General features: G+C 35.0%; 1 protein-coding gene and 1 long non-coding RNA gene across 2 annotated transcripts in view; one reads left to right on the forward strand and one right to left on the reverse strand.

The window, feature by feature from the left end:
* LOC128013667 (uncharacterized) overlaps window positions 1-24,509 on the forward strand; it is a 189,216-nt gene that overhangs the window by 21,388 nt on the left and 143,319 nt on the right. The window lies entirely within an intron of this gene.
* Window positions 3,732-24,509, reverse strand: part of LOC128013666 (transient receptor potential cation channel subfamily A member 1) — a 166,095-nt gene continuing 145,317 nt past the window's right edge. Inside the window, exons 7-31 of the mRNA XM_052596794.1 lie at window positions 24,174-24,349; window positions 22,994-23,104; window positions 22,795-22,903; window positions 22,042-22,187; window positions 20,790-20,926; window positions 19,032-19,080; window positions 18,679-18,778; window positions 17,939-18,039; window positions 17,606-17,775; window positions 17,218-17,382; window positions 15,389-15,503; window positions 14,543-14,709; window positions 14,027-14,111; window positions 13,871-13,930; window positions 13,679-13,777; window positions 12,135-12,205; window positions 11,775-11,928; window positions 9,178-9,267; window positions 8,686-8,855; window positions 7,663-7,792; window positions 7,376-7,558; window positions 7,205-7,273; window positions 6,987-7,082; window positions 6,731-6,849; window positions 3,732-4,518 (exon numbers count right to left, since the gene is read on the reverse strand). Coding sequence (XP_052452754.1) covers window positions 4,323-4,518; window positions 6,731-6,849; window positions 6,987-7,082; window positions 7,205-7,273; window positions 7,376-7,558; window positions 7,663-7,792; window positions 8,686-8,855; window positions 9,178-9,267; window positions 11,775-11,928; window positions 12,135-12,205; window positions 13,679-13,777; window positions 13,871-13,930; window positions 14,027-14,111; window positions 14,543-14,709; window positions 15,389-15,503; window positions 17,218-17,382; window positions 17,606-17,775; window positions 17,939-18,039; window positions 18,679-18,778; window positions 19,032-19,080; window positions 20,790-20,926; window positions 22,042-22,187; window positions 22,795-22,903; window positions 22,994-23,104; window positions 24,174-24,349 — 3,068 coding nt within the window. The 3' untranslated portion in view covers window positions 3,732-4,322. The remainder of the gene's footprint in view (window positions 4,519-6,730; window positions 6,850-6,986; window positions 7,083-7,204; window positions 7,274-7,375; window positions 7,559-7,662; window positions 7,793-8,685; window positions 8,856-9,177; window positions 9,268-11,774; window positions 11,929-12,134; window positions 12,206-13,678; window positions 13,778-13,870; window positions 13,931-14,026; window positions 14,112-14,542; window positions 14,710-15,388; window positions 15,504-17,217; window positions 17,383-17,605; window positions 17,776-17,938; window positions 18,040-18,678; window positions 18,779-19,031; window positions 19,081-20,789; window positions 20,927-22,041; window positions 22,188-22,794; window positions 22,904-22,993; window positions 23,105-24,173; window positions 24,350-24,509) is intronic.

Consider the following 24,509-nt stretch of genomic DNA (forward strand, 5'->3'; position numbering starts at 1 on the left):
TCTTCCCTCGTTCTTGTTCGAGCGCAATTCAAACCTGAGTTGCCGGCATCGGGGCGGGCATGCTAACAAGGATGCTAAAGACCGCAGCCTTTGACATCAGCCGCTAGTGCACCTTTTGAGATCAGGGGAGTTAGGTTTACCTGAATAATCTTTCCAGCTGGCCGCTGTTACACTCACCTCCTAAATCTCATTCCCATCCGGGTCATGGCACCAATGTAACCCCTCCTGATTCCTCTCCTCATTCTTGTTTTCCGAGAACCCAGGTCACTGGGAGTGAGGTTTACCTGTGCAGCTCTTATCAGCTCAGCTGGCCTCCGTTACACAAGAACACTTTCTATTGTTTACCTATACAATTGTATGATGTTACCAACTCTTGTGCAGAGGTGTAAAAAGAACCTTAAAACTATATTTGAGTAAAATTACATATACACTCTTTACTTATTACAACTCCAATTCCAATACAACTTTGAGTAAAAATCTTAGACAATCTAATTTTAACAATATTTAAGTATTTTCCTCGTACTAAATATAGGCCCAAGACATACTATTACTCAACACCTAAAAGGCAAAACACACTGCACAATTTTAGCAATCCTATAAGATCACTGCATGTCACACTGTGGATCTAATAAACTTGGCTACGATGTGTGTGTAGACTGTACAATGATGACATCTATTGACTTGTACACTACGATGCACGTTCCTATAGAATAATAAAACGTCATCAGCAGGCGCTAATGGTAAACAAAAAGAGCATGATAAAACACTTTAGCAGTCGTTGTTTGTGGGTGTGTGTGTGTGTGCGTGCTGAAAAAAGTGGAAGAGGTGAAAGAGGAAGGCATAAGAGCTTGAAGTAAGCAGTTTTATGTTTTTGCACCGTCACGTTGATTTCATGTTGCAGTTTTATTGGTTGGTCAGAAAACGTGGATCGTAGCAGCATACACACTGTGCAATGATCATGCTGTATTATAAGCTATCTTTGATAAGTAATGAGTAATTACATTGCTCATCACAATCAGAAAGCTGGGTAGCACATTATTTTACAGTCCTGTTCCCCATGCACATACTATGTACTTATTATAGTAATTACAATAACTATGTAATAACTAGAACTAACCCTGAACCTACCCCTAAACCTAACCCTACCTCATGTAGTTACCTTGTATTACCAGAACTTTCTTAGATAGTTCTTAGACAATACACTGTAAGTACACTATAAGTACATGTTAGTACACGTACTGTAAAATAAAGTGCAACCGAAAGCTGTTTAGTTTGGAATAAAATAAAGTTGTGGCCACATTAGCAAAAGTTTTGCGGGAAAAATGTCCATTGCGTAGCCTATTGTCAATAGTATATTAGACCAAAGTGAACCTGTTGTAAAATGTGCATGAGAAAATCCTTCGCCTTCACATGAAAATCCTGCTCACATGGATTCCAGCTAAAATGTCTAGATTAAAATGTGACCGCACCATAATTTTCATTTCACAGCACCACAGTGGCTTATAGTTTTTATAGCCTTTATGGCTGATAAGATTCGCCAGAAATCTGCAGATACATATTGCATATGGCACAGTATAGCAACTTCAGCGACTTATCCAAGGACACATTAAGGTTTTTGGTAAACTTGTTAACTATTAACTATGACATTTCTTTCAATAAATTCTTAATTTACTGCTTATTAATAGTTAGTAAGGTAGTTGTTAAGTTAAGATATTGGGTAAGATTAGTGATTTAGAATAAGGTCAAGTAGAATAAGGCATTAATATGTTCTTAATTAGCACTAATACATGGCTAATATTCTAGTAACATGCATGCTAATAAGCAACTTATAGGTGTTACCTATTCTAAAGTGTTACCGTTTTTTTTTTTTTTTTTATAACTATAGCAGGTCTAAACTGTTTTACGTACAAAATATCTGTTCACCTTATGGGAACTTGTTGCTCTGAGCTTGCAATGATTTAAACAAAAACTATACTTCTTTGAGGGAAAATCTGCAGGATCAAGATGCCTTAGTATAATGTCAAAGCAAACAGATGTATGTGAAGCAGCAGCAGAGGCACCTTTCATAGCATTTTAACACTAATCTCTGCTTTAAACAACTGTGTAAGCACATCTTTCCCAAGCTTCCACACAGGGACTAATTACATGGGAACAATGCTGCCCACGTTGTTTTAGGTCAGAGCTAACATGAGAAATGTGCAGTTGTCTGTCGGTAAGCGTGTTAAGGGTCGTAGTGTGGGCAGTGGCTCTCTTCCTTCTTTCTCTCCCTCTGTTTTGTGTGAATGAGTAAGTGGGACAGGTGCAGGACTATGACATCAGCTATGCGCGCTCTCCTCCCCTGGTTCCCATGGTCACCACACTCTCACAGCTGCAGTGTAAAACAAATGGCATGTAACAGCATCAAAACGGCCATTAGGAAAATCAATACGCCCCCATTTTAGTCAAGCCTCCCCTGCATTGAACCAAGCACATTTAATTGAATGATATAAGTGGCTGAAGATTGAACTATCCATTTGCTCCCAGTTCAAGCCTGATTTTGATGGGAGTGAATATCACAAAATCTAAGAACATGTCCAGACCATCCACTCACAATAAAATGAAAAGACAATAAGTAGTTAAGTTCCGCTTTAAAAAAAAAAAAAACAGATGCCTTTTCATTATTATACATTCTTTTTTATATATATTACTAAAAGTTTTGTGAGCAGGAAATATGCATATTATTATGATTTCTGAGGGATCATGTGACACCGAAGACTGAAGTAGTGGCTGCTGAAAATTATATTTTAAATTACATTTTAAAATATAGGCTACTGTTTTTATAAATTGTAATAATATTACTGCAATTACTGCATTTTTTTATTAAAATAATGTAGCTTGGCAAATCAAAAGAGAGTCTCTTCTGAAAATCATTATTTATTATTAAATTTGAAAAATATTATTGTATTAGTAAATTACCTTAGCAACCGCGTAGCAACACCCTACCAACCACTCTGAGTACCCTAGAATCTATCTAATCTTTAAAAATATTTTAAACTTCAAACTACTTCAAACTTATAGATTTTAAAACTTGTCTAACTTTGTTTTAGCTTTCTAAAGCCAACTTCAAAGTTTGTCTTGACAAACTTTTTTTTTTTTAACTAGTTATAGGCTATTAGTATTAGTATTACAATAATGCACAAAAAAATAAAAAAAAATAAAAAAAATCATTGTCAAATTTCTTTTCATTTCAGTTTAATTGTGGAAATGTTTGAATAGCTTAATAAAATAAAATGCATAAATCTTTAATTTAGGCAGATTTTATTACAGGCATGTTGTGGTAATGAGAATTTGCTGGGAGAAAAAAAGCTTTATTTGCATGCAAATAATGTTCTCAAAGCCTAAGAACAGCTAACTGGGCTTCAATGTCAGAAAAACGGAGACTTGAAGAACTGAGGTGGCTTAAACACAGTATATTGCATTGATGCAATTTTCTTCAAATTGAGGTTGTTCATGCGTCAAGCACATGTTCTGCAGTAAAGACATAGGTTTAGTATTGCTTAAAGTGACCAAATCTAAAGCAAATCCATTTCATCTGGATATTGTGATCCTTGTCATCAAATTTATTACATGTCATGATGTCCATGCAAAATCACAAAGTGATTTTTACAGTGTTCCGGCCGTGCAGGTGCATGTCTTAATCTACTCCCAACTTGAGTGACTTGTTTAAGTCTGTGAAATCACCATTGACAATCTTATCAACAAGACAGTTTTATATAATGCAGCTTTCATGGGAATGGACTAAAACAGACCCAAAAAATGAGGGTTACACACTTATGCTCCCCACTACAGAACTACTTTGAAATTACTGTTTGGTATAACAAAGAGTCTCAGGGTTACTACATCCGGGCACGAGGCCAGAAGAAATGCACATAATAATTCTTCTTCTCGGCCGATTGGTGTGATAAATCTACATGTGATGCATCACAGAGTTTCAAGTCTTTAAGTTTGCATTAGGAGCTTGTCAGTGCATTAATTCCAAATGCTCTTCTCATTTTCAGTACTGGTGCTATAAGATCTTCATTATGTATTAGACCATTGGATATCATTCAAACACTTCTCTTCAGAGTTCAGTAAAAACTTTAAGTGGATTTAATATACTGACTCATATATATATCAGTGTAACCTTCTAAATACATTATGAGCTCATGATTACACAATTACACTTAATCAGATAAGAGGATCAACTAAAACTATATACTAAATCACAACAAAATATAGCCAGTATAAGTAATGAAGGCTGGGTATTTGGCTTATATTTACACATGATGTCATCATCTTTAATATTACTTCTTTGTCCTAATGGCTTGCAGCAGCGGGACCCACTTTGACTTCGGCGCTGAGGAGGAAGTGAGTTGTTTCAGAGCTCTAGGGTTATGTGGGCCGTCGCATTCATCAGCCTCAGAAGTGATTTCCATCTTCTGGATGATCAGCTTGAGCAGGTTATGCTGTTTCTCCAGCGAAGAGGACATTGATTTTAACCTGAAAGAGAGAGCGGTTTTAAATGCAGTGTATGTCTTGTATAGATGAGAGTAAAAAAGCACATTTTAACTGATGCAACAACTGCACAGTTGTACTTAAAAGCTTGTGTTTGTTATGAACATATAAGCAGACTCGATTTCAAATATTATTTTTTTTAAAAATCACTTTTTCTGAAACTGTCTAAAAGTAAGGCAGGTGAGATATGTGAATTAGATCTGTGCCATTCATCTTTGAATTTGATTTGAATTGATGTTGCAAACAAAACTTCGAATTGCTTAGTGTAGTTGATGCTGCATTATGTCTAATGAACACTAGAGGATGCTCTCCCATAAGTCTGAAAGTTTTGTGCCATTGTTATTCTAATTTTTGTGCTTTTGTCATTTTTTTTTATACATCTATTTAGTTTTTAAGTTTTAGTTCTTTTAATGGTTCAACAAACTAAACAAAATGAAAAATATTGCTTTGATAACTAGCTTAAGTCTGCAAAATATTTTATTATTATAAGCTCTTAAACATATTTTGTAATAGTTTTAGTGATAGTTAATGAGAATAACCCTGGTTAGCAGTGTTCAGATTTTAAAACAACCTACAATTTCTTTATTTTCACTGACATACATCAACGTTATGAAAAAATTTAAGAAACAGTTCACCCGAAAATGAAAATTACCCCATGATTTACTCAAACTTAATACATCCTAGGTGTGTATGACTCTCACAAATACAATCAGAGCTATAAAAAGTTAATTGAAATAAATGTCATGGCTCTTCCAAGCTTTTAATGGCAGTGAATAGTGGTCGAGACTTTGAAGCAAATAAAGTGCATCCATTAGGGTGACCAAATTTTAGTTTTTATTTTTTTTGAAAGGGGACAGTGGGAACAGGATGCATACAGGAGGAGGGAGGGGTGTTTTAGGGTTTGAACGGGGCCTCCAAAAGTTGCTTCAAAAGTTGCGACTCCAAAGTTGCCCAATGACCATATCATAAAGAGAACATATGGTCACTCTAGCTGGGTTACCGGTTTAAAATACTGCATAAAATACATTTGGCTGCAATGCATTTACTGAAACATTTAGCATTCTACCTAAAATAAATCTGTGGTGGATGTTAAGTTTTGTGAAGCATGGCCACTGGTACAAAGACTTTTAGCTGTGTATATGATTGATCTTCATAACATTGACTGTAAAATATGTATTTTAGGTATACCCCCGTGCATCCTGCTCCCACTGTCCTCTTTTTTGAAAACTAAAATATGGTCACCCTAAAAACACCAAACAAACACTGGTCACTGGTCATTAAAAGTACAAAAAAAAAGAGTATCTGTTAAGAAAAATGGAGGATTTCTATATACAGTAATACAAAGAGTAGCCTATTTTTCCTTCGCTGTAAACAAAATGCAATACACAAATGCAATGCTTCGTTTGAGAAGGCCTTTATTAACCCCCCGGAGCCGTGTGGAGCACTTTTTATGATGGATGGATGTACTTTAGTTGGCTTCAAAATCTGGCCCAATACCCACTGCCATTATAAAGCTTGGAAGAGTCGGGACATTTTTTATTATAACTCCGACTTTATTTGTCTGAAAGAAGAAAGTTATATACACCTACTGTAGGATGGCTAGAGGGTGAGTAAATCATGGGGTAATTTTACATTTACATTTAGTTATTTTTATCAAGAGAGACTTACAATTTTCTTTTTTGGGTGAACTATCCCTTTAAACTTTTGGCGCATTATTTCTTACATAATCACCAAAAAAAAATAAAAAAAATAAATAACACATATATATATATATATATATATATACAAATATATATATAAAAGCTTTAAATGTTTTCTAGAGGTTTCAGAAAAGCTTATAAGTTTGTGACTGTACACTTAAAATGTAATAAACATTAATATTACATTACTAATATACTTTAGAAATATATTTTTGAATGTTGTTAAAAAGTACAGAGGTACCTTAATGTCTCAGTGACAAGCTGTTGCACTTCTAAAGCTACAGTTTTGGCACTTTTTTTCTGACAGATGGCTTTATAGGCATAATTACTGCATAAAAAGTCTGATAAACCTTCCCATTTTTTATTGTGATGTTAAATAAATGGAAAAATAGAAAACTTTTCACACTGGAAAAAAAAGTATCTGCTCACTTTTGAAATCCAGTCCTTTATGTCACTCTAGTGGGTGTCCCTGAATAAACCCAAAACAAAGAGATCACCTGTTCTTTTGCTTGTGCAGCTCTATCTCCAGAGGCCCTCCCTGCCGCGAGCAGAGGTTCAGACGGGTGCGAACTGTGTTTTGGATCTCACCATCAATGAGTGCCTGCATCAGCACTTTCTGTTTAACAAATGATTGTCATTAAATGTTAATCTTCACTCAAATGTCTTTTATACTGTTTAAAATACGTTAGCTTAAAGAATTTTTGCAAAAGTTCATCTGCGACCACTAGGAATAGCATTTGTCGATAGACAAACCTTGCATTTATTGGGATAGATGGTGATAGATGGTTTGTCCACTCGCTTCAGGAACCAGTAAGGTAGCTTCTCCTCAAGGGTAGTGTGAAGCTCAATCTGTAAAGAAGCGCTTTCTTGATTAATGTGATGCACTAGATGTGATGCTTATACTAAATCTGACTAGGTGTGCAAAATACTGCTAAAAATGTATGTTAATTAGAGATATCCAGACTGCTCACCTGCATGGCTATTCTCTTCAGCTCTGCATTTCTCTGTACCTCTGCGATATCTCCTACTGCCAAACCAATCTGCAATATGATTTAGACAAATAAGCCTAATACCTCCTAACATATTGCAGCCAACATTAAAATAATAATTGGCTTCCAACAGGCCAGTGTTGAGTGTCCTACCATGAGGTTCATGAGAAGAATAGGCATTAGAAGCACAAAGAGCACAAAAATAAAATAGGTGACCCCGGGAAACGCCATGCGGCTGTTTTCATAAGCATTGAGAAATGTGCTCTGGTAGTTCAGCTCTCCCACTGTCATCACAAACGTCTGGGCTAGAGCAAGGCTGATGGAGCTGAACTCATCCTGTCGAAAGCAGCAAACGGTAAACATCATCAAACCACACCGAATTGACAAGACTTGACAGGTCTGTCAAGATAGGTTGATATCATTTCTCTGTTTGGACTTACCTGGTGGAGCATCAAAGCGTAGAAGGCCAATCCAAATGCGAGCAATAGGAAGATAAAGAGGATCATGATGCACATCAGGGTCCTAACGATCCCACCAAACATCACCACGTAAATTCCAATTCGCTCAAACCTGCCATGTGACAAGGACATATGAGAATTCAGATGTTTTATGCAAAACATTTTAGACTATTTTGCAGAAATCAATTAAAAGTTAATTAATTGAATGCTAAAAGTGGGTTTATTAATCACATTGTGATATTCATTTTTAGATTTACAAAAGATTACATTTCACGGTGCTCATAAATGATAAGATTAATTTTAAGTGAGTGTTAGATTATGCCAATCTTTATTTTATTTTTTACAAGGATGCATTAAACTAGTGAAAAGTGACAGATATCTTTTGTAAAATTAGACATTTCTTTACTATTGCAAATAATGGTTTCCACAAAAAAATATATATACTAAGATTGATAATAATAAGAAAAGTTCTTGAGCACCAGATCAGCATATATTAGAATGATTTCTGAAGGATCATGTTCGCACTGAAGACTGGAGTAATGATGCTGGAAATTCAGTAATTAATTAAATATATTAAAATAGAAAACCATTATTTTAAATTATAATAATATTTCACAATATTACTGTTTTTACAGCATTAAGTAGATGCAGCATTGGTGAGTATAAAAAAATAAAATAAAAATATTTGACTCCAAACTTCTGAACGTTGGTGTATTCTAAATGTAATAATATGAAAAATAAACATGCATTATATCAAATATCGACTGATATTGATATATCTATAAAAATCTAAAAATATCGGCTGATAACCCATCTATAAATTGTGCATCTCTTACAGCACATATACAATTTATAGCACTTCCTTTTATTAATCAGCATATAATGTACTGTATTGAATATGATTAGAAATTAAAATTGATCAGCAACCCTATAATATAACTGAGATAAATCTAGAAAACGTGACTTGTTCATATTAAAAGTCCAGGAAGGTCACATATACTAGACCTCTGAAAGTAGAGCAGGAAGCCGATCCATGAAGTCAGAATGGCGAAAGCTCCTGCCTCCCATTGCCAAGTGTTCTCTAGATTGAAGCACATGGGAATGACAAAGGCTAAAGAGCTAATAGCTGCACACCAGTCAGGAGGGTTCGAGAAGTCAGTGAAGTAATTTATTCGCTGTAATGTAAAATATATGAGGGGTTAAATAAAATCACCTTTAGATTCCAAACATAGTGCAATCTGAATACCCTCGCAAGTGGCAAAGAGCAGTATATAACAATGCATGCAAAATCTGAGCTGTGTTTTTATAGGTAAATCACATGGCTGGAAGGCTTAGAGCCCTGCGAGGGAATCCCCACAGCAAAGGCATGTGTGTTTAATGTGCATCATGACATTTATGATTAGTGATGGTTTGATTGCCCTCTGCTGAGGGTCTCTGTAGTGGTACGAGAGGAATTTATAGTGAATGCATCATGGGAAGTGATGACATAACTATTACCTGCTGAGCCATCTGCACCAGCTCTTTGCAAACGGAATACACATTCAAGACTAGCACCATGATTATACAGACCGAGATTAAACATTTTTGCTGGATGGAGAGAAAAGAGAGAGGGGGAGAGAGAGAGAGAGTATCATTACAACATTATCACCAAATTAATCACATTTACATAATGACTGTACTTCTTTTCATTCATAACCAAATTAGCATATTATGCTAAATTGGAAAAATCTTTGCTATGGGGAGTGCATGCTCCTCACACTCAAAAATGGATAATACTAATACCAATATGAGTATTGTGTGCCATTTCTAAAAAGATAAATAGTAATATGCGTACAAGATTAGACATACTTAATTTCATGGGGATTATAACCTTGAGCTGATGAATAAGTCAGAAGTTGATGGATGCCATTCAGATCATAATGACACTCACTAAATTAAGTAATGGGAAATGGACAAGGTTATAAGGAAGTGCAGGCAAATGTGAAAGGATATGCATGTGATTATGAATGATAGCTTGAATAATTGGCCTGTCATTGCATAACAGATTAGGCCAACTTGACAACAAGAACCATAGGTCCTTCTGACCCCTATATAATGACTAAAGTTGACATTGTTGGTGTGCTTTAAAGGAATTCCTCATCCCAAAAAATTAAGAAAACATATAATGCTGAAAATGTAGCATTATTGCTTCAATTTAAAATACTCGTAATCAGACTACAGTTACTTTTTTATGGATTACATGATTACATTTTATTATATACACAATGGTAATAAGGTGTTCACAATTCATTCTTTTTCAAAATTCATGTTTGCAGTGTAGCTATTTTTGTTTTGTTTATCATTGATACATTCACATGCACTTCTAGTGTTTTATTAGATTACATATTTAACCTGGCAGTGAAATTGCTGTGAATTTCATGTTTTTCAATATTGTTTTTTGTAGTGTAGCAGTTTTCTAAATTTACTTAATTATAAGTAATTAATTATAAGTTTTATTTAGTGTTACTAGCAAACAATAACAGCAAGGCACATTGTTGTTAGTATTTTGTAAGTATTAACTGTCCACACATTGCACTTGAAAAAGAAGCAATCGTGGCTCTTGTTGGTGAATTAAATATATTTTGTGGAATATATTTTTTCTTTATAATGTCAAAATAGTACAATATTAGGCTAATTCAATATATGTGCTATCAAATAAGGGTTAGCACAAATGTAATCTAAATGTAATCCAAAAGTAATCAGATTACGTTACCGAAAATGTGTAGTCTTAGAGATTATATTACTGACTACAAATTTTGTCATGTAATCTGTAATCAGTAACTGATTACAATTCATAAGTAATCTACCCAGTTCTGCTTATAAATGTCTCGAAGTAAAAAAGAACAGTGAGTTTGTAAGAAACAATTCCATCATTAAAAGCTTTTTACTTTTTAACTGTTGCTTCTGGTCAAAATTTGAATCTATTATCCATAATAAAGCTTCATCCTGTGAAAAAAATCCATGCCCTGTTATCTCTCATATCAAAATCCACTGACATATTTGTTTAGAGCTGTTTTTGCTTGTAAATAGTGCTTGATCTGTGCATATTTCTCTTTTGATTAAGATGAGACAACTTTTTCACTGGAGAAAACATTATTATGGATAGAGGATAATGTAACCAGAAACAACAGTTTAAAAAAAAAAAAAGGATGGATTTATTTATTAGAAACAAGCCGTTTTTATCTTCAGAGGACATTAAGTGATGGACTCGTGTCATGTGGAATATTTGTGGATTATTGTGTTGTTTTTAGCATCTTTTTGGACTCTTATTCTGGCAGCACCCATTCACTGCAGAGGATATATTGATGAGCAAGTGTTGTAATGCTAAATTAAGAAGTTAACTTGTGACCCTGCGGGTGAGTGGATTTTCATTTTTGGGTAAATTATTCATTTAAATAATGCCAAATTATTTCTTGAAGGGTTATTTCAGATGAAAATTAAATTGATTGATTGATTGTAGTGTGATTACATTAAATTCTATGATTTGTTACCTTTAAATGAAAGCCATGACCTTCATTCCTACAGTTGTTAATTGGGTGTGAAAATTTGTCTCATTCATTTTCTCTGGAGTTGTTTGATTACTATTTTTATTTTACAATTTTGAACAAAATCCAAAATGTTCCTAAATTCATGTGAAAAATCAGCATGTAAAAAAATAATGGGACTTTTCTACTCTTTTCATGAAAAGTGACCCCTAGTGATACCAGACCCTCCCTTGTGTTTTGACACCACTGATTTGTAGCACCACATCTATCTAGAAGACAGAATTATATTAATAAATCTAAAAAAGGTATCATAATTTCACTCTCTCTTAGAGTTTATGACACTGTGTGACTTTGAAAGTAATTCACAATCAATCTGATTGTCATTTAAATTCAACTACCATTATTCTCTTTCACCTTTCCCTTCTCTGCTTGTCCCTGATACGCATCTCCAGCTGTCATTTGTCCCACACATTACAGGAATTACACTCTACATTGTGTTCACCTCAACTCTTTTGAGCTCATCTCTTCCATATACAAGATGCCACAGATCTCTGAACAAAGGCGATCTACCTCTCTAAAAGATACGGGCACCATGATTACAGATGTGTTGTTGCCAAAACCGTCCTGCTTTGGTCTCAGATTGAGGATGAGGTATGTGAGGGGCAACAAGCCAAGCAGGTAGACAGCCAGGTTGAGCAAATGAACCTTGCTTCCGTACGCCTTCCTATCCGAATAAAACACAATATCAGTAGGATATTCAAATCTTATGTAAACCAGTCTATTTGTTTGAAGTGATGTTAACACTGCACTGCTGCTATTTTTAACCAGATGCACTAAAGTAAAATGCAGTGACTGTATTGTATAGGACTATAGAAATTAGCATATCATAGTGACTTAAAACATCACTACTAGAACCGTTACAGAACATACCACTTCATCTCCAGGTATTTTCGGCTCACGGGGTGAGTGAGGAGCTCCAGACGGTTGTACTGCACCATGGCCTAGTGTGATGCAAGAGTTACTATTCATTCCCACACTATTTTAGGATGCAGAAAGACTAGGAGCTTTGTATTTAAGAACATTTAGTGTACATTAGGGTCTAAAAGTCAGATATTACCATATTCAATGCGTGTGTGTGTGTGTGTGTGTGTGTGTACAGTATATATATATATTATGAGGTGCCAAACAGATAATAATTATATACAAATCTGAATGTATAGTTATTAGCCTGAATATATAAATGTAAATCTGAATATATAGTTATCTGAATATATAAATGTAAATCTATGTAAATAAATGTAAAACAATTATACATATATAATCATATTAACTTCTATATATTCACAAACCTTAATTGATATATTCAGGCTTATAACTATATATTCAGATTTACATGTATATATTCAGATTTTTTATAAAATTATTTCCTGTTTGGCTATATATATACACTCACCTAAAGGATTATTAGGAACACCATACTAATACTGTGTTTGACCCCCTTTCGCGTTTAGAACGGCCTTAATTCTACGTGACACTGATTCAACAAGGTTCTGAAAGCCTTCTTTAGAAATGTTGGCCCATATTGATAGGATAGCATCTTGCAGTTGATGGAGATTTGTGGGATGCACATCCAGGGCACGAAGCTCCCGTTCCACCACATCCCAAAGATGCTCTAGGCCGTGGCATTTAAACGATGCCCAATTGGCACTAAGGGGCCTAAAGTGTGTCAAGAAAACAACCCCCACACCATTACACCACCAGCACCAGCCTGCAGAGTGGTAACAAGGCATGATGGATCCATGTTCTCATTCTGTTTACGCCAAATTCTGACTCTACCATCTGAATGTCTCAACAGAAATCGAGACTCATCAGACCAGGCAACATTTTTCCAGTCTTCAACTGTCCAATTTTGGTGAGCTCTTGCAGATTGTAGATGAGTGGTACCCGGTGGGGTCTTCTGCTGTTGTAGCCCATCCGCCTCAAGGTTGTGCGTGTTGTGGCTTCACAAATGCTTTGCTGCATACCTCAGTTGTAACGAGTGGTTATTTCAGTCAAAGTTGCTCTTCTATCAGATTGAATCAGTCGGCCCATTCTCCTCTGACCTCTAGCATCAACAAGGCATTTTCGACCACAGGAATGCCGCATACTGGATGTGCTTCCCTTTTCACACCATTCTTTGTAAACCCTAGAAATGGTTGTGCGTAAAAATCCCAGTAACTGAGCAGATTGTGAAATACTCAGACCGGCCCGTCTGGCACCAACAACCAGGCAATGCTCAAAATTCCTCAAATCACACCCCTAAGTGCATTGAAGCCAACTGCCATGTGATTGGTTGATTAGATAATTGCATTAATGAGAAATTGAACAGGTGTTCCTAATAATCCTTTAGGTTAGTATAGATAGATAGATAGATAGATAGATAGATAGATAGATAGATAGATAGATAGATAGATAGATAATTTAAGGGGACTTACATTCATAGCTGCCAAAGGTTGGTACTTCATTGATTTGTCTGTTTTGCTATACTTCTTTAGCTGTATAGGAGCCTGAAGCCACTGAAAATCATACTTGATCTGCCAACAACATTAAACAATTAAACTTTAGAGAATTAAGGAACCTCATTAATAGTCTTAATGCAACTTTTTGCACATTTGTGCAAGGCTTACATGATAATCTGAACTGTTGGCATCATGATCAGATTCTAAAATACACCGGTCCAGAAGGTGCTGTTCAGCAGAGAAAGGGGTTTAATGAAAACATTGTTTTTTATACGAACAATAGCTTAAATAGATATTTATAAGATGGGAAGATAATACACAGACCCTGAAAGACTCTGGGAGAAACTCTATGATGTCCATCACGGCACAGCGGGATGTTGTTTTGAATGTCTTTATTGCCTCGCCAAACCTGCAGTGAATTAAAATAGCTTTTTCAACTGTTGGCAAACTGAGAGAAGAAAAACAATATAGGTATAAAAAAAATAACAAAATACATATTTAAAGAGTTTTGCATCTGTAGACCCTCAAATGATTCTCCCATGTTGTTGCATTATAAATCCTACTGTACACACACACACACACACACACACACACACATATACATACATATATATATATATATATGAAAAGGAAACTTTAAAAGTGCTTATTAAAAGTAGTTTAAAATAGTTTTTTTTGTTTTTGTTTGTTTGTTTCAGCTAAAATAAATATCCCGATGGAATGACACAAATTTATTTAAATAATAATCAGCCAAAAATAAATTGAACAATGATTTTATTATGCTAATTCATATATATTTTATTCATCTGGAATTAGTCCTCCAAAAGTATGTTTCCTTACCTCTCACTTTCGATAATAGCGTTCACTACATCTTTTCTCTCATTACGCACAGCTTCATGCAAAAAAGAGTTGTCAGCATTGTTGAGAATGATTTCTGCTCCTCTGGCCAATAACAGCAAAACAGCACCTACATGTCCCATTTGTGCAGCTATGTGAAGAGCCGTGTTCTGTTAAAACATTCAGTGATTAATAATAAGCGTTGTTCAATTACACTCATAAAGGACAATAATAGTTTGATGCATTTGTTTGATCAAAATACAGTGTTCACAGTAATACTGTGAAATATTATTAGATTTTAAAAACTAGTCTAAAACGGCTTTCTATCTTAATATACATATATTAAAAAATGTCACACTTTATTTTAGGGTCCAATTCTCACTATTAACTAACCATTAACTATGACTTTTGCCTCAATTAACTCCTTATTTGCTGCTTATTAATAGTTAATAAGGTAGTTGTTAAGTTTAGGGCATTGGATAGGATTATGGATGCATTATATGTACTTTATAAGCACTAATAAACAGCCAATATGTTAATAATAGACATGCTAATAAGCAACTACTTATTAGTGTGAATTGGACCCTATACTAAAGTGTAACTAAAAAAAATATATATATATATATATATATATATGTAGTAGCTATAAATGTTGAAAACAGTTCATATTTCAACATTAATCTTTTTTGTGAAAATTGAGATACATTGATCATTTAATGAATAGAAAGTTCAAAAGTACTGCATTTATGAGACTATGTTACGTTTGGATCTTCTTCAGTGTTTTACCAGTGCCTTAGTAATTGTATTTCTCAAACTGATTGCGTTGTTTAGGGTTTTTACGCCACTTACCCCATCCTCATTCGTTTCGTCCAGTAGTTTGACATTGGCTGCCAGGAGAATTTTTATTGTCTGTGTGTATCCATCAGCCACAGCATGATGTAAACAGGACCAGCCTTTGTAATCACTAAAGATTACACAAGACCTTATGACAGAATGCCCAGCTGAATGAACTCACAACATAATCAAATGCAATTTGTGAAGCTGTTGCTAACTTAACTGAAAAGCTGGAATATTAGGGACCCACTTTTTATTAAGTGGCCTTAACTACTATGTACTTATATTTTAATTAATAATTTAGTACAATGTACTTATTGTGTACATACATGTTTTACATTGTGCTTACATTTAAAAAAAACTACATGTAATTAAATCTGTATTTAATTTATGTAATTACATTTATAATTACACTGTTGACCCATACTTTACACCTTAACCCACCCTTAAACTTAACCATACCTCCAACCCTCTCCCTAACCTTACCCCTATCCCACCTCAATAGCAGCAAAAGTGTTTTACAATACAATATGAACACAATAAGTACATTGTACTTATTTTTTTATGTAAGTACATAGTAGTTAAGGCCACCTAATATAAAGTGGGACCAATATTAGCTTTTGAAATTTTGATGCAATTATGACCTTGTAGGGTTATTATTGTTAACTAAAACTAAAACCATAAACAGGTAGGATTAAGGGATCTAAAATATGGTCATGCAGAATAAGGCATTAATATGTGCTTTATAAGTGCTAATAAACAGCCAATAAGCTAATAATATGCAACTATTCGGACGGGACTAGTTTTCTAAACTACGTTTGAGTTTCGATTCTTACCACCTGACGTCTGTGATTTTCATGTACCAATTCGGACGGGACTAGTATCTCCGTGTTTATTACAGAGGTGGGAGGGTCTGATTTGATCACACGCTCTGTATGCGTGCATTGCATTCATTCAGAATGATTACCTTAATATTATTACACAATAAATACTAAATGGCTAGTATAACAAAACCATGTTAATGTGTGGATCCTTTAGTTTGACTTGGTTTCCTTTTTTATTTTATAAAATGTAATTAAAACATTATGTAACTGAGTACATAAATGAACGCGAGTAATCTTACCTGATGCTGATATTACAATAGCCGGTATTAACAGTTTACGCGATCTTGCTCTTGATTTAATTATTTGTATTTTTTTATTATTATTATTTATTTGCCGCTAAGCAAATATATCAAACATCCTCGCGGTAAGAGCATCTACGGTAATTCACGTTGGCCAAAACACACAAGAAACCGCGTTGTGAAATAAAATATCACCGGCAATCACAGACATTCGCATTCGTACGGGATTAGTTTTCTCAGAGGATCACTGAGTTTGCTGAAAAACGGTAGGTAATTTGCTCTGGAATTATCACAGAGGTTGTGTGAGAAAAACACAGACGTGGCAGATTCGGACGGGATTAAAATCACCAAGTACGTCTGTGAAACGCAGATTTCTCTAACGACCCCCTGTAAAACTAGTCCCGTCCGAATAGGGCTTAATAATGAGAATTGTTTCCTAATTGGTTTTCACCAGATTTTACATTAAAACATTTTAAAAATATATTTTATTTCAGCTATTTGCCAATTAAGGCAATCATTTTTCATTTAATTTAAGCTGAAGTACTAAAACAAGTAAAACTTAAAAATAATGAAAATGTAACACACAAGGAAATTGCTAAAACTTAAACTAAGATGATATTAAAATAACACTGCCTGGTAATTATGTAAAAAACGCTTTTGATGAATGCATAGATAGAATAAAAAAGTAGATGTTACACTTTCTCACAAAAGAATGGTGTACCTCTGAAAAAGCGCACCACTCCTGAGCAGCAGCTCCACGACTTGAGTGTGTCCTGCCCTTGAAGCAAGATGGAGGGGCGTCAGACCCTTGTCATCCCAATCATTCAGCATTTTAGAGTCTGTGAGGGTCTCCAGCAGCCTTTTACATGTGTTTATACGCCCATATCTGACAAAAATTGGAGAAAACTTTTAATATTAGCATTTTCAAGAGTGCATGAGATGTAAAAGCTTGGAGTTATTCATTTTAACTTGCATTTTAATGCCTGCACAATACTCATACCTTTGATATGCTATTATAGGTCAAATCGTACTTAAATATAAGAAAATAAGCACAAAGATCTGATTTTAATATAGCTGTGTGCCTGTGACTGTATTAAAACCGTTCTCACTCTGCAGCGAAGTGAAGAGCTGATTTCTTCTCGCGTGACTTTTGACCCACAAAGATATTGAGCCCCAGCATATTTTTGACCGAATCATGAATGCCAAGTTTGCAGGCGTAGTGCAGAGGAGTGCAGCCTTCAACATCCTCATCAGACAACATCTCCTTCAAGGCGTTACACTGGAGGAGGCAATGGGCTCTTATAACTATATACAGAACATACGCAAGTTCAAAACAGTACTTTATGTAATAATCCATAACTAAGGGTGACTTGGACACTTTAGGCTTTCTTTTAAAATGAAAGAGCTGTGTTCTGCATCTGACAAACAGAAGGTTTCCACACCTGTAAGACTGTCTCAGGAAGGTTTTTCAGCCCTTTTGGTTGAAGAACGACAAAGTGGAGGAAGTTGCGACCAGCTTCGTCTTTGATTCTGAAATCAGCACCTTTTCTCAAGAAGACAATATTATGTTAAAGGGATAGTTCACCCAAAAATGACAATTCTGTCATTAATTCCTCACCCTCATGACGTTCCAAACCCACATGAACTTTGTTCGTCTTCAGAACACAAATTAAGATATTTCTGATAAAATCCTAAAACTTTCTGACCCTTCATAGACAGCAATGTAACTACCACTTTCAAGGCCCAGAAAGGTAGTAAGGACATAATTAAAATAGTCTGTGTGACATCAGTGGTTTAACAGTAATTTTGTGAAGCTGCAAGAATACTTTTTTTGCGCAAAGAAAACATTGTTGTGGTTTTCTCATGGACGTGTATTGAAGACTGACACAGAAAATCCATAAATTGTTAAATCATTTTTTTTTTTTCTTTGTGCTCCAGAAGTATTCTAGGCTGTCTATGCAGGGTCAGAAAGCTATCAGATTTCATCAAACATCTTAATTTGTGTGCAGATGAACAAAGGTCTAATGTGTTTGGAATGACATGAGGGCGAGTAGTTTATTATAGAATTTTCATTTTTGGGTGAACTATTAATTTAAATATGCAGAAATGTGCATGCAAATAATTTTGGAGATTATTTGAAATGTGTATCGAGAATGTGTTGAAAATTGATAAAAATGTTTACCAACTGACAGCAAAAACACAACTGTTTTCCAAGCACTGCATTTGGAGGCCATCAGCAGAGGAGACAGTCCCTTACAGTCAATGCAGTCAATTTCTGCTCCCTTTCCAAGACAAATGAGATCCAAATAACAGTGAATTAGCAACTTTGTCTAAGGATATACAACACGATATTGGACATCAAAGGACATGCAATAAAATGATGAGATACTGAGTGCTTAATATCCATCTTATCAAAAGATCAATCCATGCTTTGCAGCTTGCTGTTTCACAGATTGCACATACAACAGAATGAAGGTTTGAGTTTGGATGCTTTAGCCGCTCACATTCTCACAAAGCAGCCATTCAAACATTTACCTTTGAAATAAGATATTCAGCCAACTCGACATGATCAAACAACGTGGCTCTATTAGGAAAAGAACGTCATTGTTAATAATTAAAGCATGGAAATTATTCAAATGCAGCTGTGAATTGTAATAGGCCAAGTACGCTATTGGCACAAACTTTATTAGTACAATAATATATATATATATATATATATATATATATATATATATATATATATACATACACACATATATATATATATATATATATTTGTGTGTGTGTGTGTGTGTAACTATATTAAACTAAAACTTTTATAAGTTCTGTGGAAAAACTTTCCTTTGATAATTAGCCCATATTTATTTTATAGTAAATAAGGTCTAATATTGCAACACGAGCCCAGGAATGCCAGTCATGATTCAGTGAATGCTCTTTAAGTTAGGTTGCTTTAATGAATGTTTCACCACATAATTTACAGGGTTTTCTTGTACTCTGAATAAGTTATGAGTGTGAAATCCAGTGCATAGTATGATCCTATCATGTTCTTATATTTCATGTTACACTACTAGCACTGAATCGTACAGTGAATAATTTAAAATACATTTATTTTTAGTTGTAAGCAGTCCACTGTGTGCATTTCTGTAAACATTGAATATATTTTTAAAGGGATGGTTTAGCCAAGAACAAAAAACTTCCCATTTCAGGGTTTAAACAGGTTTTTTTTTTTTTTTTTTTTTTTTGCATCTCTTAATCAAATCAAACATAGCAAGTTTATTCACACAACAGTGTGAAAAAGTTTTAAGATTTGTGAGTAACTTTTTAAAAATGTCCACAACATACAGCTTTAAAAGACTTATCATGTGGACTTTTTTTTAACCCATTCACGCCAAGGATGATAACTATATATATATATATATATATATATATATATATATATATATATATATATATATATATATATATATATATATATATATATATATATATATATATATATATAAAAATCTATGAGAGTAGGGATGTCTACACCACAACTACACCAATAATGACAATATTGTTGGAATTACTATTAGAATTTGTTTTTCAGTTGATAAATAATAAATAACATTGACAGCCAATCAGAATCTACCTGAATTTAAACAAGCTGTATTTAGTTTTGTCTATTTTTGCAACTTTCCCCTTTAAAGTTGTCCTTAGCAATGCATTTTACTAATAAAAAAAAAAAGTTTTATATATTCATAGTAGTAGGACATATACAAAATATCTTCACGGAACATGAAATGATTCTTGGCATAAAAGAAAAAAATATTATTTTGTCACATACAATGTATTGTTGGCTATTGCTACATACCCATGCTACTTATGACGGGTTTTGTGGTCCAGGGTCACATGTAGTTATTGTTATAATAATCATTCTTGGTGTGAACAGCCCTTTGGTCAGTATTTGTTTTATGGAAAACAGCAGCATGAACATGCTTCAAATTTGACCTTTTTATTCCGGTCTAAAATTTCCTTTGTGAAATCAATTGTGTACAAGCTGCAATTACAGGCAAGCTTCCAGAACTAACCCTTTTAGCAAATGTGTTTATAAATCTTAAAGACATTCTCCAGTACCAGCAACATCTTGGGTAATAGTATGGAGTTTCCTGCTTATGTCATTTGCTTTCCTTGGCATTTATTCCCATATCTGCTAACTTCACATGAAATGAGATTGCATCAATCAGCTCTAAGATAAACCAGGAGGGTAGGTCACATAATAACTATTGGAGAGCAGCATGACATCGCACTGACCTATGTAAGGGGGTCTGATTGGCTCCATCCCTGATGTTGATGATGTCTTCCACTTTGTTGTAAGAAGAAAGCATGATTTTGACAGCTTCCAGAGCACCCTGAGTGCAGGCAAAGTGGAGGGCCGTGGATTTGTCACACTGCAGAACAATCAAGCCACACACACATACAGAGAGAAAGAGACACGGAGATGGAAGTCAGCTATTAGCTTGACATAAGTAGGAAAGGCAACGTCAGGTAATGCAAGAGGGGGGCAATTTCTCAGCTGCTGCACCAGTAACACAAACCATTAATGAGAGAGCACCCTGGATTGCTGTGGAAATGGACAGAATGGCCAAGCTCAATTATAGGCGTAAGTGGCTGCAATCTGTATCAATTTAACTATCTGAAGCTATTACTGAATGCATCAACCCTGCTGCTACAGACTGAAGACGACAAATGGAGGAGTGCGAGTGAGTTTGTGTCTGTATGGTCGTGAGTCAGGAGAGTTAGGGTACTTTCGTATTCATTGCAGGCCACGTTTGTTTATGGCTGCATTTCACTAAAAGATCATTTTTGTCTTTCTTTCAGAATCATGACATTATAGCTCGACATTAGGCAAATTTTGTTGTATTTGTCCCCAAACTTCTAAGTTAGCGTTAATGCAGTTTAATGCATCAGAAAGCTTTTACAGAAATAAGTCTTGATGATAATGGGGCCGTGATTATATTACCTACATTTGCAGACTATCTTATTACCACTGTAGGGAGGGTTTGATAAAATATGTTGATGACAAAATTCATATTGGTGGAAAATCTAGGAACCTGAAACCACCGGGTGCACTGAAATTGGCATGATTTTTGTTTCTAGGCCATTATATAGAATCCCATTTCCACCCCATAAGAAAAAAATGTCTTGGTAAATCCTAATTACGATATAAGAAACCAGAATTATTAGATGTTATTAACTGACATAAAAAGTCAAAATTAAGTTACTAGAGATAAAGTAGAAATGATGACACAAGTTATAATTATAAAAACTAAATGCCATGATCACAATTGGTCATAATTGTATCTAATAATCATATTTTCTCATAATTGTAACTTATGACTTATGAATTCTGATTTATCAGAGGAAGGTTTTTTTTTTTTTTTCTTATGTAATGGAAAAAAAAAAAGAGAGAGACATTTCTCAAAATATTTAATCTTATGTTCCACAGTTGTTAACTTTATATTTAAAATGACATTTTTATATATCTATTAAAAACAGTACTTACCTGTTGCTGATCCACTCTGGCTCCTTTAATGATGCAAAGTTTGATCACCTCAATGTTGCCCCCACGTACAGCCAGATGGAGGGGGGTACTTTTGGTTTTATCCAAATAATTAATGTGCATTGAAGTGGGATAGCCCATTTCTTCTCCTTTATAAGGGTGAGAAAGAGTAGAGATCATGTGATCAGCCTTATTTTTCCATACATGACAATTCATACGGAGGAATAAAGCGGGAAAATAAAATGGTCTACTAAACATGTACAGCGAAAAAGAGGTTTAGAGTATTCAAACTTAATACAGGAAAACAAAAAGCAATACTGATTTGGAATGACAGGAGCGTGAATAAAAGATGACAACATTTTCATTATCAATTGACATTGGCTTGACATTGGGTGATGTCAAAAACCTCAATCACAATGAAAGCATGACTGCTTTGTTTGGTCACCATGTGTCATGCTTGCTCTGGAGAGCTGGAGGCTGGCAGTCACGTTTGACATGTTGACCCTTCTATCTGTTTTAGCTGTTTTGCTTTTAAGAATCTGAAAATATTGGAGTGTAATGTAAATGAAAACTGTGTCATCCGTCTCTCAGCCAAAGGGAGCTGTCAGAAAAATCCACAAATATTTACATCTGGAACACATCATTCCGGAACAGAAGACCACCCGTGTATTGTGCACAATCATTGTGCCTGTCTAAACAGCAGGGTGAAAGGGTTGAGAGTGGATTCGATGGAATAAGAACATTAAATTCACTTGCCAATTTTCAAAACCAGCTCCATGGCCTCTTTAGCACCTGCAAAAGCAACCGTATGGATAGCGTAGTGACCCAATTTGTTCTGAATACACATCTTGGCACCTTGTTTGAACTGTAAGGAAAGGAAATCATCTATTTTAATATGTGGGAATGAGACTTCTGTCAGTCACCTTTTTTTATTTCTATTGCCCTTTGTACTCACAAGAAACTGAATAGCTTGGCAGTTATTAGTGCAGCAGGCCATCATCACAGGGGTGTTTCCCAGATCCCCCTCCAGATTGGCATCTGTTTTGTCACAGGACTGGAAAAGGACCTGTGCCAGACGCAAACAAAATGATCATGAGTTTCCACAAGGCACTCATCAGTATAATTCATCCAGGATTTCACCCTGACAGGAAGCAGATTCTTCACAGAAGATGCCCTAAAGTTTCCCACTGAGCTGTCCGTATGCTAACCGCGCAATATCACGCAAGCAACAGTGTTATTGTTGGGGATATCAATAAGACTGTGATTTGACCATAGGCATGAGGCCACAGGAAATTATTTACTTTTTATTCAACTTATTTTCAGTTAGTCAAAAAAAGCTACCTGTCTGTTTGAGTTTTGTTCATCTAATAGAAGGTATATACCGCATATACATTTACGCTTCATTAACTAAAAACATTTCATTCATTCTAGTTGATTTCAAAAAACCAAACTGCCTCTACTAATGAAAAACAGTTCCAAAACGACTTCATGATGCCACCTGCTGAAAGAGTTTATAATAAATAAAAATGTGATTTCAAGCTCAACTATATGGGCCATCTTGAATCTCCTTAACGCATTTCAGAAAACTGGATTTGTCAAAACTAAGTTCGAATCATATCATCACAGATTTTTACATTTCTGGCAATAACATGTTTGAGGATCACTCGCCCTCAAGCTTGTGCACGTATAGTGTATCTATTGAAGAAAGGGTGAACTTTCTGACCAATAAGACAATTACTTTCTAAAACAAAGCATATACTTTTGACCTTATATTTCAGATTCAGTGACTGAAAATCCCCACCACCAAAACAGACTGTGTCAATGACAGAATGATTTCTGAAGTATCATGTGACATTGAAAACTAGAGTAATGGCCGCTGAAAATTCAGTTTTGCTATCAAAAGAAGAATAAATTACATTTTAAAATATATTAAAAACATTTAAAATTGAAATAATGTTAAGGTTTTTAAGGAAATAAATGCAGCCTCTGTGAGCTTGTGAAACATTTGACCAGTACAGCATACAGTCTGATGCACATCGTGACAAAATATTCAACAGATTGCAAACACCATATCTTCTGCTGCTCCCTTCCCTGACTGCAACACCAGCAGATTCCCAGCAGCATGTGTGACTGACCTCTACTAGATGATTGTATCTCTTCGTGACAGCCAGATGCAGAGGGCCCATCATGGCGCTGTTGAGGATGTTGGGGTCAGCACCCAGCTCCAGCAGTAACACGCAGCTCTGCTGTTGATCCTGCTCTACAGCCCAGTGCAGGGGAGTTCTGCCCTGCTCATCCTGTACATTCAGCTCTACACAGCAAGAAACACCGAAATTATATGAAGTGGTTGGTGCGTTCTAGACAGTAGGACATTGACTAAGCATTCAGAGGTAAGCAGTGTTTCAAAGTGACAAGTATAATGAATAATGACTTGAAAAACAAATTCTACCAATTCTACCAGTATTTTTTAA

Source organism: Carassius gibelio, chromosome B24 (genome assembly GCF_023724105.1).
Source record: "Carassius gibelio isolate Cgi1373 ecotype wild population from Czech Republic chromosome B24, carGib1.2-hapl.c, whole genome shotgun sequence".
NCBI lineage: Eukaryota > Metazoa > Chordata > Actinopteri > Cypriniformes > Cyprinidae > Carassius > Carassius gibelio.